The 26,628-nt window shown below is 41.1% G+C and overlaps 1 protein-coding gene across 1 annotated transcript in view; it reads right to left on the bottom strand.

The window, feature by feature from the left end:
* The window catches only part of P3H2 (prolyl 3-hydroxylase 2), a 151,394-nt gene extending 125,871 nt beyond the window's left edge, over nucleotides 1–25,523 (bottom strand). Inside the window, exon 1 of the mRNA XM_043594591.1 lies at nucleotides 24,730–25,523. Coding sequence (XP_043450526.1) covers nucleotides 24,730–25,197 — 468 coding nt within the window. The 5' untranslated portion in view covers nucleotides 25,198–25,523. The remainder of the gene's footprint in view (nucleotides 1–24,729) is intronic.
* Between the last annotated feature and the right edge of the window lie 1,105 nt (nucleotides 25,524–26,628).

The following is a 26,628-nucleotide window of genomic DNA, read 5'->3' as shown; positions in this document are numbered from 1 at the left end:
CTGCCCTGCCAACCGAAGGGAGGACAAAGTAAATGGTCTCTCCCATTTCTAAGAGGCAGTCACAAGTGCTCCCCTTAGGCCCCATCCTCTACTGGCCTTGTTTCTGTATCTTATCAGGGTGAGGATGCAGTATTTACAGGAATAAGCCATGGAGGGCTTTGAGAGTGTGAGGAGAAGCACGTCAGAAACTAGGAGACAAGTGCTGGCTTTCAGGCTGGGCCTTACCAGCCCATGGCGTCATAATCATCTGGGCAGGACACGATGGGTGTCCAATTTGTGAGGTCTGTTAAAAAAGACTTGGAAACCACAAAGCTACCACCCTAGTGCAATTTGGGTTTTCAATCCCATATTTAGCTCTAGTATTGCCTGATACCACATCACATTTCAATCACAGAGTGAAGAAATGATGAATGGGGGCCTTTGTGGGGAAGGCTTTCTGGGCCTGGCAAAGTCTCAGTGGTTGGTGAGGTAAAGCCTGTGGTCAGTGTCTGTGCCATAAAGTGGAAAGAATGTCAAGTCAATGAATCCTCTCTGTAGGTAGATGATCCGGGACCCTGTGGGTGAGTCTTCAGAGCTGCTCCCTCCTCTGTGCCCCAACAGCATTTTTTCATTCCTCATTATGCATCAGGTCAAACCAGTTTCTTACTTAAATAAACATGGTTGTGTCCTCAAATCATTGGTCATTTATTTAGAAGAGAGCATTTATTTCCTTTTCATTTCTTTTTCCTTCTGGGGTCGATTAGATCATAGGCACTAAAAAAATGTCTTGAGTAAAGTGCTTCTTAAAAACAAAATATTAATCTGGTAAAAAGACAAACATTTTACAGATCTACTTCTGCAATTCTCACTGGGCAGATTATGGACTCAAAAAATCTTTTCCACTATTACCTTAGAATAGGGACTACCCAGTAGAATTCTTTCCAAGCACTTCACCACCACCAAGTCTTTAACCAGGTTTCTCTTCCAATTTGGAAAGCCCCACCCTGTTTCCTCTGTCTGGGGGACTCTCATTCATTTGAAAGGCACAACTTCAATGTCAACTTCCCAGAGAAGTTTTTCTTGACTTAACCCAAGTTGTCCTTTCCCTGATCCACGTTTTCATGGTCCTTTTCACAGACGATTTTTAAAACTTGACATATATGCCTGCCTACACGCCCCCAAAACTATGAACCTTTAAAACTGGGATTCTGTCATGTTTAGTATATGATGTTTGTTCTATACATGAATTAAATAATGAAGCTAGTTTTTATGATACAAATGAAGAGGAATGTTGGCCACAAATAAATTTAAAAACAGGTAATCCAAAAATTATGCCTGTTGGCTTTCATAGTAATTCTGATGTGAAGACACAAATTTACCTTCTAGGTAAATTAGAGACAACATTAAGTTTAAATCTGTCGAATGCCTTCTGGTCTGAAATAGCTTTCAAGCTGATGGAACTAGTTCTAGGAGTCATAACTTCCAAGTGGAAACAAAAAATACACATAACAGTGACTTAACTTACTGAAGGCATACTCTCAGCTTCCTGCTTCTCCTTAATTCACAGTTAATGAAATAATATAATGGGCTGCCCAGGCTGATTCCTACTTTAAGAAAAGAAAGGAGATGTTATTATAACGTGTGCAGCAAGACTGACAACTTGGTTAGGAAAAGATACACGTTAAACAGGTATCTGGCAGTAGTTAGTATATGTGCCTTATGTACCTATGCCAGAAAGTTCTTTTCTTTTTTTTTTTTAATGACAATCTATAAAAGTTTAAAAGGAAATATGGCAGATGCCAGACCCCTAGTATATACACTACTTGGATAATACTAAAAACATTTATACCAAATGAAGTGAAATGAAGTGTTTTTTTTTTAATTTTGAGACACACACACACACACACACACACACACACACAGTGTGAATGGGGAGGGGCAGAGAGAGAGAGGAAGAGAGAGAATTTCAAGCAGATTCCACACTGTTAGTGCAGAGCCCGATGTGGGCATGATGTGAGTGAAGCTTGAACTCACAAACTGTGAGATCATGACCACCACTAAAATCAAGAGCTGGGAGGCCTAACCACCTGATGGCCACCCTGGCACCCCTACCAAATGAAGTTTTTAAAGAATCTATAGGCTGGCAGAGGAAAACAGCATTCTGACAGGATGAAAGCAAAGAGATGTTGGAAACTCAGTGTCTATTTCTTATGTTTTGACATTCTCTGTGAAGTGGAGAAGATGAGACACAGAGAGGCTAGAACATTAAGGAAAACACTGGAGAAAGGGGAGAGAGAACCTAACTTGAACTGTATGGTAGGAACCACCTGGATCCCTGGTGCTGCTAACGTATCACTAAGGACGTACAGTCGTGGTTTCCAGTAGGTCTTAGCCACACCATATTTCTATCAAAGAGGAAATGTTTCAGCTGAAATAGCATACAAGGGCCATGTAGATATTCCAGCCAAGCTCCTACTAGAAAAATAACCCCAGTGCCATGTGTCACTTCCTCACCAATTCTGTCAATCTTTGACTTGCTAAAAAACAAAACCCTCGGAGCAAACAGTCAGCTTAGCAAAGGAGCTGGTGCTTAAGACAAGACATAAAATCTAGAAAATAGTCCCATTAAGAGCTGCATCTCACTTACATGGCTATTACAAAAAAAAAAAAAAAAAAAAGTAAGGGCAAAGGACTTATGGCATTTTCCCAAAGGCAGGATACTGTCCTAGTTATCTAACATTAGAGGGCTTAAAACGGACTTATTAAGAGGATTATTCTTTCTGGAAGCCAGGGCCTGAACCCTATTTGGTCTCTGGTATGTGCCCTTTTATTTTGAAAGCTCATTCATCTTAAGCAGTATTTTTTTTCTGTTTTATTTAAGGTAATTAAGCACAAATTAATTAAACTTTTAAAAGGCCAAAGAGGAACAGAAAGGCAAGGAAAATCACATCCTTCCCCTACTCTACTTTCTTTCCTATATTTCTTATTTTTGTTCATGAATCAAAATCCATCAGTCACCTAGGCTCCAAACTGCTGGGTCAATTCTGATATTTCTCTTTTACCTTTACTTTATTTAAAAAAAAAAGATGCAAATGCCTATTAATTTCACCTTCTTAGGGACTCATATACATGGCCTCTCTTCTCCTTTCCCAACATACCATCCTAAATTCCATCCCTTATTAAAACATGACTTAGTAATGTAAGAAAGAAAGTCATGCAGAGAATGAAGAATTACAGATCTGGGGACTCTAAAAGATTCTGAACATCAACTCCGACAAAAAAATATTGAGGAACAGCAGGAAACTCCCAAAAAACACTAAAACCCTAGCTGTGAGCCTGTGGTGACAATAAGTGGTAGATCCCAAAGGCATGGCTGTGTGACTTTCATCTTGCAATGTTCAAGGCTTAAATACTGCAAAGCTTGACAAGAGGGAAAGTTAAGGAAAAGAGAGAGAATCAATCTTTATTGTAATGCAAATGCCCATCTGCCTCTATACAAGTGAATAAAGAGGCCAGCCTTGGAGATGATTTGGACAGAATGGTAAATAAATATAGGAGGGGGGGCATCAAGGGAATTTCTGAAATACTAGATAACCAGTCAGGGCAAAATCAGATACAGAAATTTGAGCAGATTAAAGGGAAGCTGTCAAACCAATGTCTTCATGGTTGTTGAATTCGCAGAGGTTGGTAGTTGGAGAGCGAACAAAAAGCCAGGACCATGCCAAAGCTTCATGAACTGGAAGCTGAAGTCTTCAAAGAAGATGTCCAGGAGCCAGGAGGGGGATCAGTAGTGGCATTGGTCAGAATGTGACAGAGTATGGAAGTTAAAGTAAGCAGCTGTACAAAAGGAGTGTCTGTCTTTGTTTTGGTTTAGTTTAACACCATGTCACCAGAATAAATAGTAGATACACAGAAAATAATTGAAAAGCTCATGGCTTCTGTTTAAGTTTGGCAAAACTCACCGTAATCATCTTTAATGATAATTCTAGGACAACTGAAGATGAAATATTATAAGTTTATATATGATTAAATATTATAAGTATACATATATATAAGTATATATATATATATATACTTATATATGTGTGTGTGTGTATATATATATATATATATATATACTTCACTGAAAGATCCCAATGTTATTTATGTTTCCTTTTACATGATAAAAATCTCATGTTCTTTCTCCATTATCATCTCTACTTAAGAAGAAACATGGTGCTACGTAGTATAAACCAAAGTAGTTTAGGTTAATTCTGAGAGTTTCACAAACATTGATACAGAGCAATGGCTAACAATCCAGTATACTGTATAACCAGAATTGAGAATGAGCTCATCTGGAAGATTAATTTCTGTTCTATTGCCTGCAACTCTGGGACTACATACATTACCAAAAATGCTAATCAACAATCTAATACTGATGCTATTCCTTCCACCCAGCAAAGCAAAATCATGGACCACATCCTCATGTCTATATCCACATCCGTTTTGAGTTAAAAGCAGGAAATCTCAAGCCTCAAGCTACATTTCCTATTTAGCTTTCTTCAGCACTGCCACTTGCCTTGGGATTCTTGCAGAAAACATTACTTTGGGAACTTATTTTCCGTTTCTCTTGCATATCTGATGTCCTTCAATTCTGTGACCCTGGTTACTGGTGGCAACAAGAACCATTCTAGACAGATATGTCCTAATTTATGAAACAGTAAGCCAAATTTAGCAGCCAAGCAAAACAGTCCACTGATTCACATTTTCCCTGCAATTTCCACGGGACCCAGGCACGGTTCCATAAACACTGGGACAACGGTGGCCTTGGAAAGGTTGACTCAAGGTCAACATCCCGGATATTACAAATATTTTGGTTGCACTTGGATGCACAATATATCCACCACGATTGTTTGGTTATATCAAGCCAATTCTACCACCCAGGCCAAACCTAATCAATATTACAAGTGTGAAAACTTACTAAAAGAATAGAATCAGTATTTCCCAAAGTGTGATCCATTAGTTTTAACAGAAAAGCTAGCATGTGCTTCATGCTTATGACTTGTTGGGCATATTTAAGCACTTTATATGAATTAGCTCACTTAATACTCATTATACTTCTAGAAGTTGTTCATTCAGACCAAAAAACCCAGATTTATTATTATGCTCATTTGCCAGATGATAAAACTGATTCATAAATACAGTAAATAAATTTCCCAAAGCTACAAAGATATACACAGGAGCTAGAAGTTGAACTGTGTCGCAGCCACCTGGCTGGCTTACTCAGTAGAGCATGCAGCTCTGGATCTCAGGGTCATGAGTTCAAACCCTATGCTGGATGTAGAGATTACATAAATAAATAAATAGTTGTGTCTCAAAGACAAACTCTCTCAAAGTCTATAAAATAGTAAGAATTACTCCATAGAATGATACAGTGTTCAACATATTGTTTATAATTTCCCAATATGAAAGAACAAATCTCACCCAAAAGTTTAAGAGCTGAGATTTAAGTTGAAATTTCTTTTGGGCCACATAGTGGCAACAATAAGAGGGGGCTAAGTCCATGAAGATATGTCAACTTAGGGGAAAACTGAAAAAAAAAAAAAAAACAAGTTATAATCCTCACTCTACAAGTCAAGGGAAAGACATGTAAATATAGAATAAAGGGCAAAAGAAAAAAACAAAACAACAATAATAAAAACACATGTAATTGTAAACCATCTCTTTCAATGTACCATCTTAGATTCCAAAAATCCTATAGCCCTATCGCTGATCAGAGAATGGGATCTAACACTGTATATCAGTGCTTATATGAAGCACAAATAGGATGTTCAGAAATGGAACAAAAATATACACCAAGAACTGGCCAATTAATTTAGTTCTATATAACTATGATTTCATTTATATGAAATGGACAATTGGGAGTATTACCCACAGGGCTCAAGAAACAAGGAGGGTGGTGTGGATTCCATCTCTGATGGGAAAAACTTTTGGTGATCTGACATTCATTTGTGCCATCGTGCTAGCTGCTGGAGGGAAAGAGCATTCTCACACCCAGCCCCTCTCATGTTGTCATAGATCAGTGAGTACAGACACCCAACAGGGGCCAAAAGCTCCCATATATTAAAGAGAGAGGCAAATGACTGAATTATAGTCTTTTTAGCTTGGAAATACTACATATCAGAAAAGATAAAGACACAGAAGAATGGCATCATGAGAGCCTTGGAATGGAAACTTTAATTAGAGTTTATAGCTTTGTGGCTACAAAGAATGCTTCAAATCTGAACAGACAGCAGCTGTGATATGCTGGCACAAGAACACTGGCCTTGGAGTGAGACAGCCTCTACTGAGTCTGTCTGTCCATTCTCTCAGCGTCTGACTGGACAGACCAGAGAATCTGGGCTTTCTCACATGGCTCCCACGAAAAAGTGAAGACATTTGTGTGAATGTACTTCACAAATTTCCAGGCATGATGCAAACAGGAGAGGCAATTCTCTTCATTTCCCCCGTAGTCCTCACCACTCAAAAGCAATGACAACCAGATCAGGAAGTTAAGCACTGCAAACTACCTATCACGCATGTCCTGACTCTGTCACTGATATTTTGCATGACTTCAAGGAAGGAATTGCTCTGATAATGATGCTGGTTTCTCACACACAGTTCAAGAAAAAAGCCAAGAAGGGAACGACTCATAAACCAAACAAGCTATTGATAAAAACAAACAAACAAACAAAAAACCCTAAGAAGGCACAGCACTGAAATAACTTCAGCTCTAGGATCATGACAGTTATTGACCTGATAATTAATGACCCCCCCCCCAACACACACACACACACACACACACACACACACACACACACACACTTACTATACTATGGGGTCAAGGAGACCACACTCACAAGCTCACATTCTTTCATTTCTTTCTACCTCATGTATCACATCTAGAAGTCTCACTTGAAGGCCCAGTTCTTATTGCTGCTAGATCTCCCACACATTGCCAGATAATCTTTGGGAGCTAATGTTATCATAAGAATTCAAAACAAGAAGCTGTAAATATTCTAGCCACTGACCTTATCAAACTATTCCTGCTCCAAGTATTGTTTTAAGCAAAATCTTCCACTCCCCACTCCCCACCCCCCAGGGGTAAAGGCATGCATGGGTCTGGAATGTATTAAAGGAAGTCAGAGATCCTAATAATTGCAAGGACGAAAAGAAATCTCTACATATGTTCTCTTATGTCCACACTATCCACATTTGATTTATATAAGCTTGAAAGCATTTGGAAAAATACTTTTAGGCCATATTATTGAGCTTTATGACCAGTATGATACTGCCATTGTCCAAGTAAAAATGGGCAATTCAATTATGTATATATTAAAACAATTTTATAAACTGTATATATTCTTTTATGAATAAATAATGACCTTGCTGGTACATTTGTATAGAACTTGAACATTTTCAAAATACTTTACTCAACCATAAAAGTAAATCTGTTCCACAAATAGAATAATATTAGTGATATCCCCATTTCCCATTTTACACAAAGGGAAACTGAGTTTCAAAGATGTTAAAGTCTTTCTCAGGGATCTGTGGAATCTGTCTACTGCTTTATAGTCAGACTGTGTGCCATTTAAGGTTTTAAATGACACTAGGGTAGAGTTAATATCGTGCTACTAATCAACTGAAAATTATACATAAAATTGAATCTTAACTATTAGCGTACAAAATTTCAGAGGGAAGTCTATAGAACTGTGTAGCAAATACAACGTTTTTTGTTGTTTGTTTGTTTGTTTCTAACACTGAAGTTACAATTGAACTGAGTGATAAGGTCAAAGTATTTTTTCAGGACCCACAAAGGCCTATTTCTAGGATGCCAGAGGGCTTACACATTTGACTTTCCTTTCTAATATATTCATCATTTTATGTTGCCAAAACCTACCATTTTAGTGACTAAATATCAAAATTTTTCATCCTGAGGGTAAAATGTTAGGATTTATAATGACCAAATCAAGGAGCAAACAACTTAATTGCTAAAAGTTTCACAATTTAATAAGTTAATGACGTTTTTAATAGGAGGAAATATTCTGCCATTTTATTTTATTTTATTTTATTTTATTTTATTTTATTTTATTTTAAGAGAGTGTGTGAGCACCAGAGAGGAGCAGAGAGAGAGAGAGAGAGAGAGAGAGAATATCTCAAATAGCTTCCACACTCATCACGGAGCCTGACGTGGGGCTCGATCCCACAACCCTGGGATCATGACCTGAGCTCAAACCAAGAGTCACTGACTGAGCCACTAGGTATGCCACCTCATTTTATAAATGAAGAAACAGACCAAGACAAGGGAAGTACATCATCATATAGCCACACAGAGTTAGTGACATATTATGATTAGAGCCACAATATTCTAACACCTTCCTCTAGTATTATTTCCAAAGTATCACACCCAATAACTAATATCTAGTATCTAGTATTTCCAAAGTATCACACCCAATAACCAATAACTAGTATCACACCTAATAACTTTCATATTATTAATCTTTTTTTTTTCATGTTATTAATCTTAAAATGACTTATAAGGTTGGACCAAGTACAAAGAATCAAGTAGTGATATCAGCTATGTATCAATGTCAGGTCAAAGACTCACATGTAATAAGCTGTAGAATGAAAGAGGTATTAATTATGGTAATGTAATATTTATTCTAGGACAATAGGAAAGAGAAAAGGGAATCATCATTTAGGAACATTTTTTTTTCTTAAGTCCTATGTAAATTGGTTTCCCATGTATAACCTAGTAGGCAAATCTTTATTATGTGTCTTATTGGAAAGATGAACCAGGATTATCAAATATTTATGTATCTGTGAAGAGTTACATCATGGTGTTCCAGAGGGGTCTCCTCTATGGGTCCATAAACAAATGAAAGGGCAGGCTAGTGGCAACTCAGCAAAAGTGCTGGGACTTTTTTTCTAAGTAGGACTTTTTAAATCAGGAGTAGGAAAGAATACTGTTAACAATGAACAGTGGCAAAATCCAGTTGATTTACGTAGGTTTGGTTTACTGTTGGAGAGAGAAGCGTGACTGAGACTTTTGTTAGAGATCAGAAGGACTTTTCTGTAGCTTCTTGCAGTAAAGCATTGGTAATAGCTCTGCCAGAGTTTTGAAATTAGGTCCACTCCAAATTGTATTCATCATCATCATCATCATCATCATCATCATAATTTAAAGATAATTTAAAGAGTCTGCATGGAGACTTCTAGTCCTGAACGAGATAGAATAAACTCATTTCTCCCTAGACCTCCTTTGAAGTACACCTAAAAACTCTGGACATACTACAACAGACAAAGACAGGAAGACTGAAAGGTGGCATGAAGGAGGTGGACTGGCTAGGTGGATTCCAACATAATAGTGAATGTTCTGGATTTTCTTTTTGTCTCCCAGATATCTCAGATAGGACTCTGGAGAAGCCTACAATATGGTAATACCAATGGTGGTATACAAAAAAGGCCCCCCAAAGCATGTTCTCTCTAATTAAAGGACCAGACAACTTAGTCATAACAGAATAGAAAGGATTGTGACAGTAAGTGTCCTGCTCCAGCCAAACACAAGGGAAAAAACCATGCTCAGCTGGTTGAGCAGAAGGCCTGGACCTCCACTCCCGTCTTCCCCAGGAGAAGCAGCCATGACTCTTCTTCCCATCTAGAGAGTAAGGCAGAAATTTCAGGGAGGAGGGAGGCAGATAAAGGGATTCTATAAATATTTATGAATTCTATAAATATAAAATCTATAAAATATAAAATTCTATAAATATAAAATCCTTTAAAGGATGTTAAATATTCTTAAATATGAAGTCCTGGGCAGACCCCCTAAAAACCTCCACAGGAAACTGACCAGGAATAACACTGGCAAAGGTTTAAGAACTGAAACTATAGTGTGGAATAAGGCCAGGTTTTCAGACCGGTCTCTGGATAGCACAGAAGTGACACAAATAAGAATAGCAGTGCAGGGGCTCCTGGGGTTGAGCTTCTGACTTTGGCTCAGGTTATGATCTCATGGGCTTGTGAGTTTGGGCCACACAACAGGCTTGCTGCTGTCAGCGCAGAGCCTGCTTAGAATCCTTTCTCCCTCCCCTGCTTGCGTTGTCTCTCAAAAATAAATAGACATTAAGAAAAAAAATAGCAGTGCAAAGACTGTGTAAATGAAATTGGGTTTTCTGAGTATATGGTGATGCACTTGCTAAGAGAGGTATACCCCACCTTCCATTCTTAAGCATGGATGTTTTGATCCGTTGTATTACATCCAACTTAAAACGTTCAGTGTTACTCTGTAACCGCAACTCAATCCTTTTCAGATGTTACCTCGGAGACACAGTCCTCAGAAACCAGAGGACTGATGTGGATTATACATGTGGATATTGTTACTGCTAAATATTCCATGAGTGTGTGTTCCCGTGAGGGTTTTAAGGCTTGGTACTGTGTTTTGGGTTTTTTGTTTTGTTTTGTTTTGTTTTCTCTCTCTCTCTTTTTACTTTTTCACATTTCTGTAAACTATTTACAGAGAATGTGCTGGTGACCCTGGTCTAAGATTATTTTAACCAGAATGAAGAAGCAGGACAGAGAGAGAGAGCTGTAGGACTTTTCTAATAAAAAAGTACTTAATGATTCCCCCATCTGAGGGTACAAGACAGATTTTCATTTCATAAGATCATGGAGTCTTATTAACTCTGGATTGTAAAAAAAATGTTAAATCTTATCTATCTCAATATCACTTTTGTGCTTGAAATTTAAATGCGGCCTCCCTGTGAAGCATTTGTCAGACTCATTTTCAAACACCTTCTTCTGGGGTTCCCAATTATATCTAAGTACCTCTTAGTATTAGGAAAAGTCTTCTGTGTTTGAGACGAGATCTTTGTTCTCTGTAACTTCTGTTAGTTGGTCTAAATTGTTCAGTTCCTCAATGCCATAAAGATCAAGAATAATTAATTGTCTCAGCTAATGATCTTTTTAAAACCTTGTTTCTTTAGTCTCTTCATCCCTATTTCAACTTTTATAAAACATAGTTTTGAGTCGTCTATCTCTTTGTCTTTCCTGCACATGCCCAAGTTTATCTAATACCTCTTAAGTTACCACCAAATGAATATTAGTGCAACCTTCTTTCAAGTTCTCCTTTGCAATGATTGACTATCCAAATGTGAGGACCAGCATCAGACACACTGGAAGTACTTCCTTTCTTGTGACCTTTCAAATGCCTTTTATCTCATTCTACTTTTTATTCCATTACAATCTCATCACTTTTTTCTTTTCCACAGGTAGATGGTTGAATCACTGTACCAGTCCACTAAAGTATTTTAGAATCTCTGGCTGGCAGAGATAAATGGGCTCTTATAAACCCTCTGGTCCAGTGTTTCCCTTGTCCAAAAGGACACCTTAAGGCCTAGAGAGAAACATTAGTGATAAAACCAGGGACAGAGCCTGAATTATTTGATCCTAGACTAACTACCCTCTACTTTGTTATTTGAGCTACTCGCCCATTTACCTGACTGTTATATAAGAAGCAGTCTAAATCACTGGTGTCTATGATAAAGAGATGTTTCTTGATTCCCAAACCTAGGCCATCCCCCAGGGATACTCAAGACCAGGGTGGGGAAGAGGCTTAAAGGGGTTTAAAATTCCCAAGATGTGTTGGTCTGTGGGAAGAGATTTTATCTACTAATAGGAAACAGAGAAAGTTTGGAATGTGTTTGAACAGAGTCCATTTTTTTTGGAAAATACAAAGAAGAGGCCACAATCTCAAGGAAATTGTGAAATCAGAGAGTCAGAAAACATAGTGGGGAAGAGAGCAAAAGGACTTTTTGCAGCACAATCCCAAGTGCCCAGTAAGAAGATGTTTTTTGTTTTAGCCCAATGGTGAAAGGAGGCTGGTAAGTCTGTGCTCCATTGTACACAGAATTGAACTTGAAGCCAGTAGCTCAAATTGAGCATGTCAGGTTCTGGTTTTTTTGCGTCTCTAAGCTTTTCTCTACCTTCTGCACATGTAATTATCTTCTCAGTTGATCATGATATGTTGGTTTAACTTTCCCTTTGCCTTTCACCTTCCTTCACAAGTTTGTCCTCTGCCCAGACACTCAAAGACAAAGAATGAGTACTTTTTTCCCCTCTCTCTCTTTTTTCTTTTCTTTTCTTTTTTCTTTTCTTTTTTCTTTTCTTTTCTTTTCTTTTCTTTTCTTTTCTTTTCTTTTCTTTTCTTTTCTTTTCTTTTCTTTTCTTTTCTTTCTTTCTTTCTTTTTTTTTTTCCCTGAGAGAGAGCATGATTAGGGGAGAGAGCAGAAGGAAAGAGAGAGAGAATCTGAAGCAGCCTCTCTGCTCAGCACAGAGCCCAAGGCAGCGTTCCATCCCACAAACCTGGGATCACAACCTAAGCCAAAATCAAGTGTCAGACACTCAACCAACTGAGCCATCCAGGCACCCCAAATAAGTACTTTTTTGTCAGTGCCAACCTAAGTGAGCCCACAAACTTTTCTTTAAAAACTTCTCACAAGAACCCAGTAGAGTAGGTATGACTACTCCCATTTGCCAGACAGAACTCAGGTTCAGGGGTGCCTGGGTGGTTTAATTGGTTGAGCAACCAACTCTTGATTTTGGCTCAGGTCATGATCTTGATGGAATTTTGGAAGAGTGGTGGTGGTTCGAAGATGACGGCCAAGAAAGAATTCTTAAAGATGTCTTTTTTGCAAAAAGGTGATTTTATTAAAGCCTGGGGAAAGGACCCATTGGCTGGAAGAGCTGTAATGGGGTTGTGAAGAATGACTGGTTATGTACTATGGAGTTGGGGGGAGGGAGGTAAAGTCAAGAGGGAGTTTCTTAAAGGGATTTCCATATGCTAAAGAAGACTCACAGATTACTGGAGGCCTGGCTATTGTCAAACTAAGGTTGCTTTCCCCTCTAGCAAACCATTATCATTAAGACAGTAGGGAGTTCCTGGAGATTAAGCTATTGATAATAAGCCCTTTTCTTGTAATATTACTAAAATATGTGTAAACTGATGGAGACTTTCACTTTAACCATTTGTTCTCTGTCCTTTTGTTCTTGGGCAGCCAAGAGTGCCTGAGGAATGTCACACATATCCCACCTTGGAAGGGGGAGAGGCAGGTGAAGCATTGTGCTAATTTGTGTTTGGCTCTCAACTTGCCTTCTGGTCCCTCATCAATCTCACAGTTCATGAGTTTGAGCCTTGCATCAGCATGGAGCCCACCTGGGATTCTCTCTCTCTGCCTCTCCCCACTTTGTTCTCTCTCTCAAAATAAATAAATAAACTTAAAAAAGAAAAGACAAAAAGAGAAAGGAAAGGAAAGGAAAGGAAAGGAAAGGAAAGGAAAGGAAAGGAAGGCAAGGAAAGTAAAAGAAAAGAGAAAGAAAAGAAAAAAGAAAAGAAAAGAAAAGAAAAGAAAAGAAAAGAAAAGAAAAGAAAAGAAAAGAAAAGAAAAACAAAACTCAGGTTCATACAAGTGAGCTTTGAGAAGGTCCTACAATGCATAAAAGGCAGGACTTTTTGAATACAGGTCTGTTTGATGCCAAAATGTAAGCCATGAGAAGTAATTGAGAACTCTGGCTTTGTCATCAGAAAAACCTGTGTTCAGATTTTGCTTCTGTTATGTCGTACTAGCTGTATGATCTCAGACATATTTTTGATGGGTTTTTTTTGGTTTTTTTTTATTTTTGTTTGTTTTGTTTTTGTATTTATTTTTGAGACAGAGAGAAAGCATGAGTCAGGGAGGGGCACAAAGAGAAGGAGACAGAATCCGAAGCAGGCTCCAGGCTCTGAGCCATCAGCACATAGTCTGATGCGGGGCTCGAACTCACAAACCAAACCGTGAGATCATGACCTGAGTCAAAGTCAGATGCTTAGCCGACTGAGTCACCCAGGCGCCCCAATCTCAGACATATTATTTAACCTTTTAAGCTTCAGTGTCCCTATAGCAAAATGACAAATTACCAATTAAATGACAATTAAATGATCAATGATCAACATTGGTTTGAGCTCTATGGGTCCACTTACACACAGATTTTTTTTTTTTTTTCAGGAAATACAGCACAGACTGTAAATGATCAACATTGGTTTGAGCTCTATGGGTCCACTTACACACAGATTTTTTTTTTTCAGGAAATACAGCACAGACTGTAAATGTATTTCCTCTTCCTTCTAATTTCCTTACTAACATTTCCTTTCCTCTAGCCTCCTTTACATAAGAATACAGTAGATGACACATGTAAACATACAAAATATGTGTTGATGGACTGTTTATGCTATCAGTGATGCTTCAGGTCAAGTGTAAATTATTAACAGTTACATTGTTGGGGGATCAAAAGTTGTACGTGGAGTTTCAACTGTGTGGGGGTTGGTGCCCTTAACCCCTGTGTTGTTCAAGGGTCAGCTGTACTAAGATCTGTATCTTAGGGTTGTTATGAGAATTTGATGGGAAAATTTTTTTAAGGCTTTTAGCATAATACCTGAAACATAGTAATAGTAAATCAATAATATTTATAATTACTAATAATTATAAAATATACTGCTTCAAAGCTCAGTCCAAATGTGTGATTTCTGTGGAGTTTTTTTTAAGGTAATTTTATTATCTTTTCACAGAGATGGACACGGAGTCACAGAGATGGTGAGTAACCAGGCATGCCATAAAAGGAAAGATTGAGCTACTCCTACGATTTCAAAGAAACCTGAAGTAGCAAAATGGCATTTCTCTCAACAAACTGAAAGTCACTGAAACCACAATTCACTTGGACTGAGCTTTGAGGCAGTATATTTTATAACTCTAATTATCAGTAAAATTTCCTAAAAGGTAGCATTTCATATCTTACCATATGTTGATTTTTTTTAAGCCTCAAACATACGATAGAGCAAATGTACTCTTAAAACAACCTGCACTCTTGATTAATTCTTTGGCTTTTCCACCATCTCTGCTTCCAAAAGTTTTTCTTTTTTAGTCCTGTTTTCCTATCTCAAAGTTTAAAATTACCAGCATTCCAGCTAAAGGGCATTCCTCATATACTACAAATCTTTAAGACATGTCTTTTTTTCATACTTAATTCCATCACGTGGATACAGAACATCCCTGAACAGGGTCCACATAATCTCATAGGAGTTTCCTTCAATGAACCTATTTGAAGGTAGAAGAAATGCTTTATTCATCTTCACATTCCCAAAAGAGAATGTTACCCCTAAAAGTGCTCAGAAAATTCTTTAATTGCTGATTGGGAAAGCAGTGTAGTTTAATATAAATTAAAAGGGAATATTTTTACCAAGAATCTCTTTTTTGTTTGGTTTCCTGTGGCATTTATTTATTTATTGGAGGGGGATCATATCACTTGGTGGATATTCAGTGCTGTGCATATACAATCTCCCCCAAAAGGATTCCTTCCTTCTCTGTTTCACGGAGGAAACTGAGTGGCTCTCCTACCCCAGGCGTTCTCAAAGCAGAAACGTCTCTACTGAGAACAGGCCTGTGGCATTGGAGGGCTTTCAGAATGATCAACATCTGCTTCTGAATGATTGGCTTTATGACAGACATGGATGTCAGAGTGTGACATCCACGTGTTGCTTCATGAAACCTCCTTATACACATGGGACCTTGCCTGGCCTTTGATTTCATTGCCTTCGCTTTCCTTGTTTCTATCATCTCTCCATCGTTCTCCCTCTATTTCTGTATCTCTCTTTGGTAGGGTCAGAATGTTTGTGTCCCCCTGATATTCATATGCTGAAACCTAGTTCCCTAGGTGATAGTATTGGGAGGTGGGCATCTAGGAGGTGATTAGGTTGTGAAGGCAAAGCTCTCATGTATGGGATTGGGGACCTTATAAAAGAGGCCCTAGAAAGCTTCCTGGCCCCTTCTGCCATGTGAGGTTACAGCAAAGCAGGATTCTCACCAGACCCTGAAATCTACAGGTGCCATAATCTTGGCCTCACAGCCTCCAGAACTGTGAGGGATAAATGTTTGCTGTTTATAAGCCACCCAGCCTGTGGGTTCTGTGATAGCACCCAAATAGACTGAGATACCCTCTGACTCTCTCTCTATCTCTTTGTAATTTTTTTCTTTCCTCTGAAACCCTTTTATTTATATTCCCTACTTTTAGGCTTCTATAAGTGGGTGTTTAAGGTTTGAGTCAAGCTGTTTTCTAAGATTACATACGACACAGAGCTAACCCCAAGAAAACTAACAGTTGCAGTGGGTAACTTTTACATGATTGAGTTTGGATACATTCCAAGTTGAAAGAGATATAAGTTGGTTCTGGAGTCTGAAGTTTAGAACCAAGAGTGTTAGTTTGTATTGCTAAAGTAACCTGCCCTATCACATTCAGTTGACAAGTGGAAGTAGAGAGAAGCCAGATCCCCCAGGCTTTCATACAAGCTAACTTAGCGCACCCACAAAGGAGGACCAGCTATAGGACATGAGCCCAGGGATCTGCATCTTGGAGAATGAAGCTCTACTTCCAACTTCCAATGGGTTTCCCCTTATAAAAGGTGTCACATTACAGCCAAACATTTGCATAAATATCATGGTTCATCAGTAAGCACATTGCTATCTAGAATATATTGTCAAAAACTTGATTTATACTTGTCTAAACGTGATATCCAGTTATCTTAAATATGCCTAAATATTTAAATCACTGATTCTCATGTGCGGTGATTTTGACACCCAAGAAACATTTTGAAATGTCTGAAGACGTTTTTTGTTGTCACAGCTTGGAGTGGGGCTGAAGGTGTGGCTACTGCTATAAAGTGGGTATAGACCAGACATGCTGGTAACCATCATAACATGTACAGGACAGCCCATCACAACAGAGAATAATTCATCCCAAAATATCAATAAGCAAAAATTCGGACACTCCAGCTTAAGGCCTACTGACCTGAAAGCATGTAGACTTCACCGCATAATTGAGTCCTCGGTAATCCTATGGAAACAATGATTGACTATGAAAGTCTCTGTCCCTGGTGACTTTTCTAAATGCCATATTCTAGAATCAAATTCTAATTGTTGATCCTAGATTCAATCTAAAAACTATTATTAAGAAACAGCTCTTGCTTCAGTGGGGAAATAATTAGTAAGGTCTTCCGGATTAGTCTTTGATACTATAATTTGAGGTCATTCTTTTAAAAACAGCCAAATCTGGTTTTAAGGTAATTCACTGTGTCTGGAGTCCTAATTATGTGTTGATTTCTTCATGCAAGCCTCTTGATCTTGGCAGAGTAAAAGCTAAAAATTTAGCAGTGAAGCAGGAAAAATAAATCAAAATTGGCTCATTTAACATTTCTGTGATTGAGGGTTTGTTAACAGTTCCTCTGTTTTGCTTTGGATTTGTTTATTTCATTCTATCTCTTGCTTTTCTCCAGTCCCTTCCTGAGTTCCAGTATAATTACGCTGCAGTCCTCAGGAGTATCCCATTACTTGTCCAAAACCTGAAATCCACTATTTGCAGATAATGAATTCCAGTAGGATCATTCTGATACCCCTAAACTTCTGGAAAATCTGACATCTTGGATCTCCCTCTCTCTGGCTCTACTCTTTCATTTCTCTTCCAAAGAAGATTCTTCGCCTCATTCATTTTCATCAGGCTTACTGGGGAACAGCAATAACCCAGGTTCCTATTCCTGAGTTTTTCCCAAAGTGGGCAGAATAGTAGCTCAGGGAATAGCATTGTATAAGGTAGCTTTTATCTTCAGAGTTTATTCCATTTAGCAAATAATGCGTTTCATTTAAATTGGGTTGAGTTTGTGTTTTTAGGGTGAGCCTTATAAACAAAGTGGTCATCTGCAATGTCACAAAGGTGGGACTCAGGGTTCTTGAATTCTAATCCTGGATTTTCCATTAAATTGCTGGATGAGTTTGGACAACTTGATTCTCCTTCAGGCTTTATTTTCCCATCTGTGAAATGAGATGGTTGGAACACTGATGTTCCATGAATGTGGTAGTTAGCAGCTGCAGAATGATGGGGAGCTGGGAGGGGAGGGGAACATCTTCCCAACATATGCCCAAGTCTTGCACAAGGCATACGGGCATATGGGGGAAAGGGACATTAAAAGAAGTCTCACAGAAGTAGATACCTATGTCTGTACACGAAATTAAACAAGAAGCTCTTATGGCCTTCATTTCATGAGAGCCAGAAATCTGACATTCCTTCTACCACTACCTGCTTTTCTCTCTCCTGTGTCGACCCCCTCAGCCCTCTCCTTTTCACATGTAATTGCACTGTGTGGATCACCAGTGGGACCAGGAATCAGGGAGGAGAGGAAGAAAGAGAGAAGTGAGTATAGAAAGCAAAGTAAAGCAGAAAGGGGTGTGGTCAAGTGAGACCAGCTTCTTCTGACAATGGTCTGCAACCTTCTTCCGTCCTGAAAACCAAAAATCTTACACTCCAGCACTAAAGCATACCAAATCATTTTTTAAAGATGTGTTTGGGCCATTTGGCAAATGAGGGCTAGGCCTCATGGAAATTACATAGCTAGGAAGTCAGACGGCAGGAAAGGAGGGATGGATAAAAGGACAGAACAAGAATTATAGGAGAAAAGCTGAATGGAAAAAAAGACAGGAGAAATTATTTTTCCTAATGAGAAATGCAAAATTTTCCACCAGACAACTATGACTCTTGGCTGAGTGGCTTATGCATCATGTGAATGAAAATGCAGGGTGGGCAGGGCAGTTCAGGAAGCTCTGCCTTGTGTCTCCTCTGTCTCCGAAGGCAACAGGTCCCCTGCAGACCTCCTCCACACCACTGATTCACCAGACAGTCCTTCAGAAGGTAGCCATGGCCACTGCATAGAGTCTGGGAAAAGCACTGGCCAGAAAGTAGAACACCTACATTTTGAACTCAGCTTCATCTAGTGACCCCCCTCAAATTGTCATGGAAACTCTGAGGCCAGTCTCTTTAGCTAGTAAGTGACAGGGACGGACTTCATGATCACTGAGGATCCTTCAAGCTATAGCATCATTATAGTTGCAACCATTTTCACTTGTCACCCTTGCTAGACCACATTTCATGAGCAAAATACTTCTCTCTCTCTCTCTCTCTCTCTCTCCCCCAGCTCTAAAATCTGTATGTGATTCTAAGAAATCCTGTTTTCTCAATTCCTCGGCAATACAGAAGAACCATTATTACAGCGAATCCCAGGACTTTTTGTTTTAGGCGAACCCAGCCATCTTTCAGAATGTATCAAGCCCCATCCATGAAGCAAGCTGACATTTTATTAAACATTCCCAGAGGAATTCCACACCGCTATCCCTCTGGAAATTATCAGGGAGCTAATGATATTAGTGACAGAATGCATTTATTTGATTCTCAGAGATGGAATCTGTGAAGAGAGACAAGCAGTGTATTGCTTTCCTTTATTAAAACCTGTAAAGGAATCCCTGATTCACCAGACTAGGAGAGGAGAAAAGCTTATAAGCAGTTCCTGCTCTCATCAAGCTGAATATTAAACCCTCTGTGGCACTCCCTATTTGTAATCGCAATGGATGACTAATAAAGACTTGAGCTCCATTTGGGAGGCCCCAAATGGACAGGCCCCCAATGGAGACAACTGAGATTCTGATTCCTTGGCTCATAGGACTGAAAAGCTCCTAGACAAAGAATCTCCAAGGTTTCCTCCCTAAGAAGTGGGACACAAAGATGCTACTAGTGGATGGATTTTGATGATTCAGGCACAAAAAAGGCCCAGTTGTAACCAAAAAAAAAAAAAAAAAAAAAAGCCATATCCCTGAGGAAATAATCACTAGGGCAATTTCAGAACAGCTATTTCAAGAAGACATAAAGTTAACTTCCTATATGAAATAATTTGGGGGAAAAATGTACACTGTCTACATAGAGCTAAAAAAGTTTTGAAAAAGGGACACAAAAAAGGTTTCTATTCCGAAGTAACAGTTCAGAAATAACTAGCAGTCATGACCTAGGCTTTCCATTTTTTGTTTGTTTTGTTTTGTTAAGGCATTCCTCTAGAAAGAGAAAGAAGTTGATAAAGCAGATTAAGAAAGTTCCTTGGGTTTACTTTTTTTTCTTTTCTAGAAACCCCTAATAAAATAGATTATGGTCAAGAGATGACTCCAGGAGGGAGATAGGATTGCCTAACTTAACTGCTATTTCCGTTTCCCCCCACCCCCCCCCCTTTAATCCTGAGAAGAAAAACAAAGGTCAAATGGCCCAAAGCACCAACTCAGAAACAAAACATGCAGGGGCAAGCTTTTTTTAAGTTAAAAAAATAAATAAGCAGCACTGGTCTTTTGCTTTTTGTTTTTGTTTTTTATTCAAAGGCTGGGAACAGTGGGAGAAAAACAGCTACTGTCAAAGTATTCCTGAATACAAAGCACAGAGATAAGGGGAAAAAAGTATCTCTCTTATGTTTGTTTAAATTCAACAAATATACATAAAACAGGCACAATGTGTCAAAGATTTTCTGAAGCATAGCTTTAAGTAATAATTAAATAAGGAAAAAAAAAAAAAAAGATGGAGGAAAAAGAGACTGACGTTTGCAACACTAGCCAGAACTCACAAGCAGAAAAGAGTGAGAAGTCAAGGAATCTGCAGTCTTTCTCTAAATTTCTGCTGCAACTGACCAGCCAAGAAACCAAATAACTAGTATGAGGATACCTCCGGCTGCCATACAAAGATCTTTCACAATAGTATCTCTACACAAGAAACCAAGCTATTATCATTCAACAAACATACACTGAGGGTTTATTGCTACTGCACTCTGTTTTTGATATTTGAGGGGGATACAGAAGCTGAGGACTCAACTGAGATCTATTATACCTAAATTTCTAATTTTAAATCATATTTTAATGCCTGTATGATTAATAATCATCCACCTAATAATCATCCAGATCTAGAAACTCCCACTTTAGGAGATGCAAAAATGACTAAGACAGTTCTTGATGTCAAGAAGCTCACATAAGTGACAGGCAAATAAAGGAATTTCTCAGAAAACAAAGCTAAAAATAAAACATGTTATGAAAGGGAGAAATTCTTTGCTGCGGACATTCAAAGGAAGGAGAAACTGTGTTCTCTTGGGGGCTCCAGACAGAAGGAAGGAGGGCCTCAGAGAAAGAGGTATATTTGTGTTAGGATAATTACCATTCGAACATGTACAGAAGAAGGAAAAATCTACTATTAAACTAGTAAGAAGAAGAAGTATGTTTATTTCTTCTATGTTTATATGTTTATTCTTCTTATGTTATATCTCCAGTGTTGAGTGAGAAATAGGACACTTTACCTAAATCTTCTCTTAAACCTAGCCTAAACCAATCAGGTAAGTCCTATTATTTCCCCATGTTGCAGATGGGAAGAGCAAAGCTCAGAAAGTTTACATAATTTTCTCACAGTCAAGCAGCCAAAGACTGAGGAACTAAAAGTTCAATTCCATATCTATCCCATTCTAGAACCTACCCACCACCTAGAGAATAAACAAAGCCCAGATGTGCAAAAGTATCAAATACACAAAACAAATACACAAAACATCCATTGCCCCCTCTAGCTGGAAGGAGGCAGAGAGGGGAATATAGGGCCAGGAAGGTTAGGGAGGAGCCGGGCTATGGATACTGGATTCAACTATGTGGGCTTTATCAGGCAGCAAGGGGAAACCACTAAAGGTTTCTGAGCAGGGAATACTATAATGAAAGTTCTATGTTAGGCTTTGGGCTATGACTGATGAGTCGTATCTAACAATCTGAAATGATAAAAATCAAAGTTTGAAGAGTCTCACCCTGCATTTAAACAAAAAGGTGTGGCTAGACACCAAGTGGGACTACTGCCTCATAGCTGTCCAGACAAATTCCCAACATGCCAGTTCTTAAGGAACATTCTACAGAGCAGTGCTTAAGATAAATGCAGTGAGTGTCTGTTATACCACAGGACAAGGACCTACTCATCCCTGGAGCTGTCCAAATCTGGCAGAAGGATAGCCCTGGGGACTGCAGGATGCCGGGGGACCTAAGACGACCCCAGCGGGCAGCAGGCACAGCACAGGCATGGGCATTAGTTATCCACAAAGCCCAGACTCCTGATTCTCAGTCCTGTGCCCATTTCATCAAATCCTATTGCCTCTGCCATTAAATATGTAACACTTATGTGGGCCCCTTTCCCTCTGGGGTTCTCCCTTTCCCCAGCTGTGAAATGAAAAATTGGACTTGATGGGACTCAGATTTTGCAATTCTCAACCCAACTTCCTCTCCAACATACTGGTATAAAAAATCTGCTTCCATCAGTGGCTCACCAGCTGGGATATGGTAGAGGAACAGCAGCTCCTGAGAGCTTCTATAGTTGGTAAATCCTGACCTGAGAAGAACGGTACTTCCTTATCTCTAGGAAGCCCACTAGTTCTGACCATATTATAGGCTTCATGGTTCTCAAATTCTGGTTGTGAACTTGCCATTGAATTCAGTCTGGCCCAGGACTCTCCTTTTCAAGTGCAGCCTGGTTCACTGAAGTCAAAAATAATTCAACAACATGAAGGGCCACACTCATATCCAGGCACATGCAGAAAACTCCTCATTCTATCATCAGTGAGTAAGCACTTCTGGACCCACACTTGTCAGAGCCTGAGCATACTTTGTTATTATTTGAGAGTTTTGTTTTACTCTCAAAGGATGGCGTCTGCATGCATGGGTGCGTGTGTGTGTGCGTGCATGTGTTTATGATTACAATTCCCAGGAAGCCAAGCAGAGACTGAACTTGTGGAGTTCTTGGGAGAAGGGAGGGAGGAACCATGTTACACCTTATTACACATTCACAGAGACACCCCTACAAACTCCAGGCATCAAAAATGAATTTCCAAAGAAACACAAATATCTCCTCAAGAGATTATCAATTATGTAGATCCAAGAAACTTTGAGTAGAGGTGAATAGGGAGAAGATACGTGTTCCGTTCTCAGAAACACTGCTGATAAAACAGAAATTAGCACACGGGTTCATCTTTTTGAGAGAACTTCTTAAACTTCATTGGTTGATCTGTCACACCCAACAGTTCACCCACAGAGGTGCCCAGGAGTAGCTGATTCCTATGATCAATTCACCGCAAAAATGTGAGGCGTGTCAAACCTATAGCTTCACCATTTTGACCCTCCAGCCAGGGGACTGAAGCAGAATGACTGCTAAACGTGACATTAACAGCGATGCAGGCTTCATTGGAGAACCAAAGAAACCGACATTTCAAAAGTTACCTCATGGTTATTTATTTTTATAGGACTGGAGACAAGTACGCGTTCCTTCTCCAGACATGAGAAAGGAAAATCTCCCCAAGGTGTGTGACAGAAGTATCAACGGGACTGCCAACCTCACATCTGAGATTCCTGGGAAGACTGTGCTATGGGGACCAAACTGGACCACCCACACGTTCTATTCTGGGAACTGGCTCAGTTTATCTTCAGCTGTCAGGTACTTAAGGTCTCTTCCCTCTCTGCTATTGATTGATTTCTCTAAGACCACCAAAAATCATGCCATTCATCCGAAAGAAAGCAGATTTATACTTCATGCATGCTTTAGCAAATTCATCAAGAAGCACAAGCAAGCAGAAGACAAATCTTGGAAAGGATTCAGGCTTTATCCTTATTTCTTACCCAAGATATTAGTCTAGTGGACTCCAGCCCCTTAGCCACAGCACTGGTAGTCTCGGTTGTGATTTCCTGAACTCCACAAACAACTGCAAATCTCCAGAGAGCCCTTCCCACAAGAGCACAGACCTTGTGGGATGGTGTTCACATGGATGTACATGGTGTCTATTTTTGCCACCCTAGAAATTCAGCCTGGTCTACGGGCTAACAGTCAGGGCCAGCCCACAAAGCTGTCACTTCAACAGGTGTAGAAGAGACACTGACACCTTGACATAAAAAGCCAGAAAGTGGGGGACGGAGGAGAAAAGTATAAGTTCAGAGTGTCATGGATGGTGTCCAGAAACAGACTAAATTCTCTGCTGAAGCGTCCAGATAGATCGTCAAAATTGCGGATGTGGATAAAATGCCCACATACACCGTATACTGCCGACACTAACTTCAGGCAGGTTGAATACACACAAATAAAACCCGAAGGAGAGTACTGGGCATCTGACGTCAAATAACTCACTCCAGTGCTTACCTCCAGAAATCAGAAGCCCTCTGTAAAAGGAGAGTAAGTCAGCACTTTGGGTAGATACTTTTAGTCAGATTGCCTCACACAGATTCACCTCCTTAGTACCTGCTCTTTAACTTTTGATCTTTACTGCTTTGTAGGTGCAGGGGGAAATAGAAGAAAAGAAATTTGTTTCAGAGCAAGGCAACTTTTAACTCTGTTGTTCTGAGGTTATTTTCTTTTAAACTTCAGAGAAAAGCTGCAGGCTGGGTGTACATGAGGGATGAGTGAGTGGAGATAGAAGAGAAATGGGGGTGAGGTTGGATCAAGAAACGAAGGGAGGGAAGACCTTATACTAGACCCGGCTGTGCCAAAGTCTCAAAAATTAGCGTGGGATGGGTCCTTGAAACCTCATCGTATCAATGCTGTCCTCTTTTGGAGAGACAAGTTGATGCCAGTGGAGCTAATGGCTTGCGCCGGGTTCATCCATCTAGTGTTGGTTACACACCCTGGGCCACCAGATACCTAGATGCACAAACAGAAGACAGACAGGCAAAAGGAGACGCGGGCAGAAAGGTTAAGAAGCAGAGAGCGCCGGCCAAGGGACAGGGGCCGTGGGGGAGGGCTCGAGAGAGCGTCCCGGAGCCGCAGGGGGCGTTAGGTGCGCGCTCTGGGTACCTTGATGTAGGCCCGCTGCAGGTAGTTGTAGGGCACTCTGCGCTGGAAGTCGCTGCGCACATCCTCGCTGACGCGGTGGCGGGACGCGGGGCCCCCGAGGCGCTGGGTCTGGCAGCTGCGGTAGCAGCGCGCCCGCTCCAGCAGCGCGCGGAAGAAGGGCAGCTCGGCCGCGGGGCCGGCGCCGGGGGACGCGAGCGGGCGGCGCGCGGCGCAGTGGCGGGCGCAGCGCGCGCGGACCTCCCGCAGGCGCCGGTGGCTGCGCAGCGCCGCTTCCAAGTCGCGCACCGCTTGCTCGTAGTCTTCGCTGTAGTAGGCGGCCACGCCGCTGGCGTAGAGCAGGTCGAAGGGCTGCAGAGGCCCGGGCTCGCGCTGCGCCTCCGGGCGCGGGCTGTCCGGGGGGCCGCCCCACAGTGGCGGCGGGAGCAGCAGCAGCAGCAGCGGCAGCGGCGCCCAGATGCGCTCCCGCATCCTCCGGCGCGGAGAGGCGCGGGACGGCCACGCTCACAGACGGCTCAGGCACCTGGCGTCAGGGCCCCGTCTCCCACCTCCGCGGTGAGAGCTCCGGCCCCGCCGCGATCCGGCTGCCCCGCGAGCCCCAGGTGGCCGCCGGCGCTCCGCCGACTGAGAGGCGGAGGCCGGGTCGGCCGGCCGCTCTTAAAGGGACGCCCACAGCTCACACGCTCCTCCTGCTGCCCGAGCCTCCGCGAGCCGCTCGCCGGCGCTCAGCGCGCGCCCTGCAGGCCCCGGCCGCCGCTGTTCGCAGGCCAGGTGCCGCACCGCCCAGTGCCAGCCAGGGAGCGGGCTCCGCTAGGGGCCGGTCCGAGACCGGTGCTTTCCACGTGGGCTCCCTTCTGCGTTGCAGAATGGATGGGAATGCTCCCTTTTTAGAGTGGAGGAAACCCCGGCTTAGGTTAGGACTCCAATCCTCTTCTGGAATTGGTGCATGGCCTCGCAGTTGGCAGAGCCCGTCACATTCAGGGGAAGCACTGAAGTTCCATCTCAGGCTGGGAGGAAAGCACCAGGGGACCAACTGGCCCAGGTGCGGAGGCTTGAGGAGAAAGGCAATGAGTTCAAATTTACAGAAGTGTGAAAAGGCAAAGGAAGGACTCAACCTTGGGCCAATGGTATCCGAGTTTCCTGCGCCTTCCCTTAGGGAGGGTCCGTCCCTTGCCTTTTCATCCCACTTTGCGTGGGTGTGTGTGTCTGCTTTGGAGCGGGGGTTGGGGGCAAGGGAGGAGCCAAATAGCCCACCTTTCTGTGCTCAGGTGGTATCACGGGACCTAGAGGACCACTGGAAAGGCGAAGCCGTCCTTAACATTCTATCTGTGTACCACCCGTGTATCTTGTGCAATCAAGCCTCAGCTTCCTCATCTTCTGCAACAGGCAAATGTCCCAACACAGCCAATGGGTTTCAAATAGAAATTCTTACTGTAGGAGTTGAACAAAGAGGCAGTTTAAGCTTCCAGTACCCCCAGGACTTAAGCCATGAGCATCCATCTAGGAATGAGAAAGCTGAAAGAAAGGGCTGGCTGCCAGACTCCAATACACTTTAGCTGGGGGCTTTCCTGTTCCTCTGCTTCTCCTCTCTCATAAATACCTTCTGAGTCAAGGTGTTCCCCTCTTTCCTGTTTGTTGGCTCCAAACTCTCCAAAGATTCCAGAGAGCTTACTCACTGGACCCTTGACTCCAACCTGCCTCCTGAAGGCATTCCTGTGTTCTCCTAGTGCCTGTGGCAATTTCTCCAAAGTCTCCTCCACCACTGAGATGGTGAGCAAGAGGGAAGGGTGATGGAAAAGAACCACATGTATCATCTAGTTAATGAATCTTCAAAAAAAAAAGTCTTGTGTGTGGAATCCCCACTCTGCTGAGAAGGTTGCCAGAATTTTATGGTCCTTCCTT

This window comes from Prionailurus bengalensis, chromosome C2 (genome assembly GCF_016509475.1).
Source record: "Prionailurus bengalensis isolate Pbe53 chromosome C2, Fcat_Pben_1.1_paternal_pri, whole genome shotgun sequence".
Classification (NCBI taxonomy): domain Eukaryota; kingdom Metazoa; phylum Chordata; class Mammalia; order Carnivora; family Felidae; genus Prionailurus; species Prionailurus bengalensis.
This window is presented reverse-complemented; position numbering and strand designations above follow the sequence as displayed.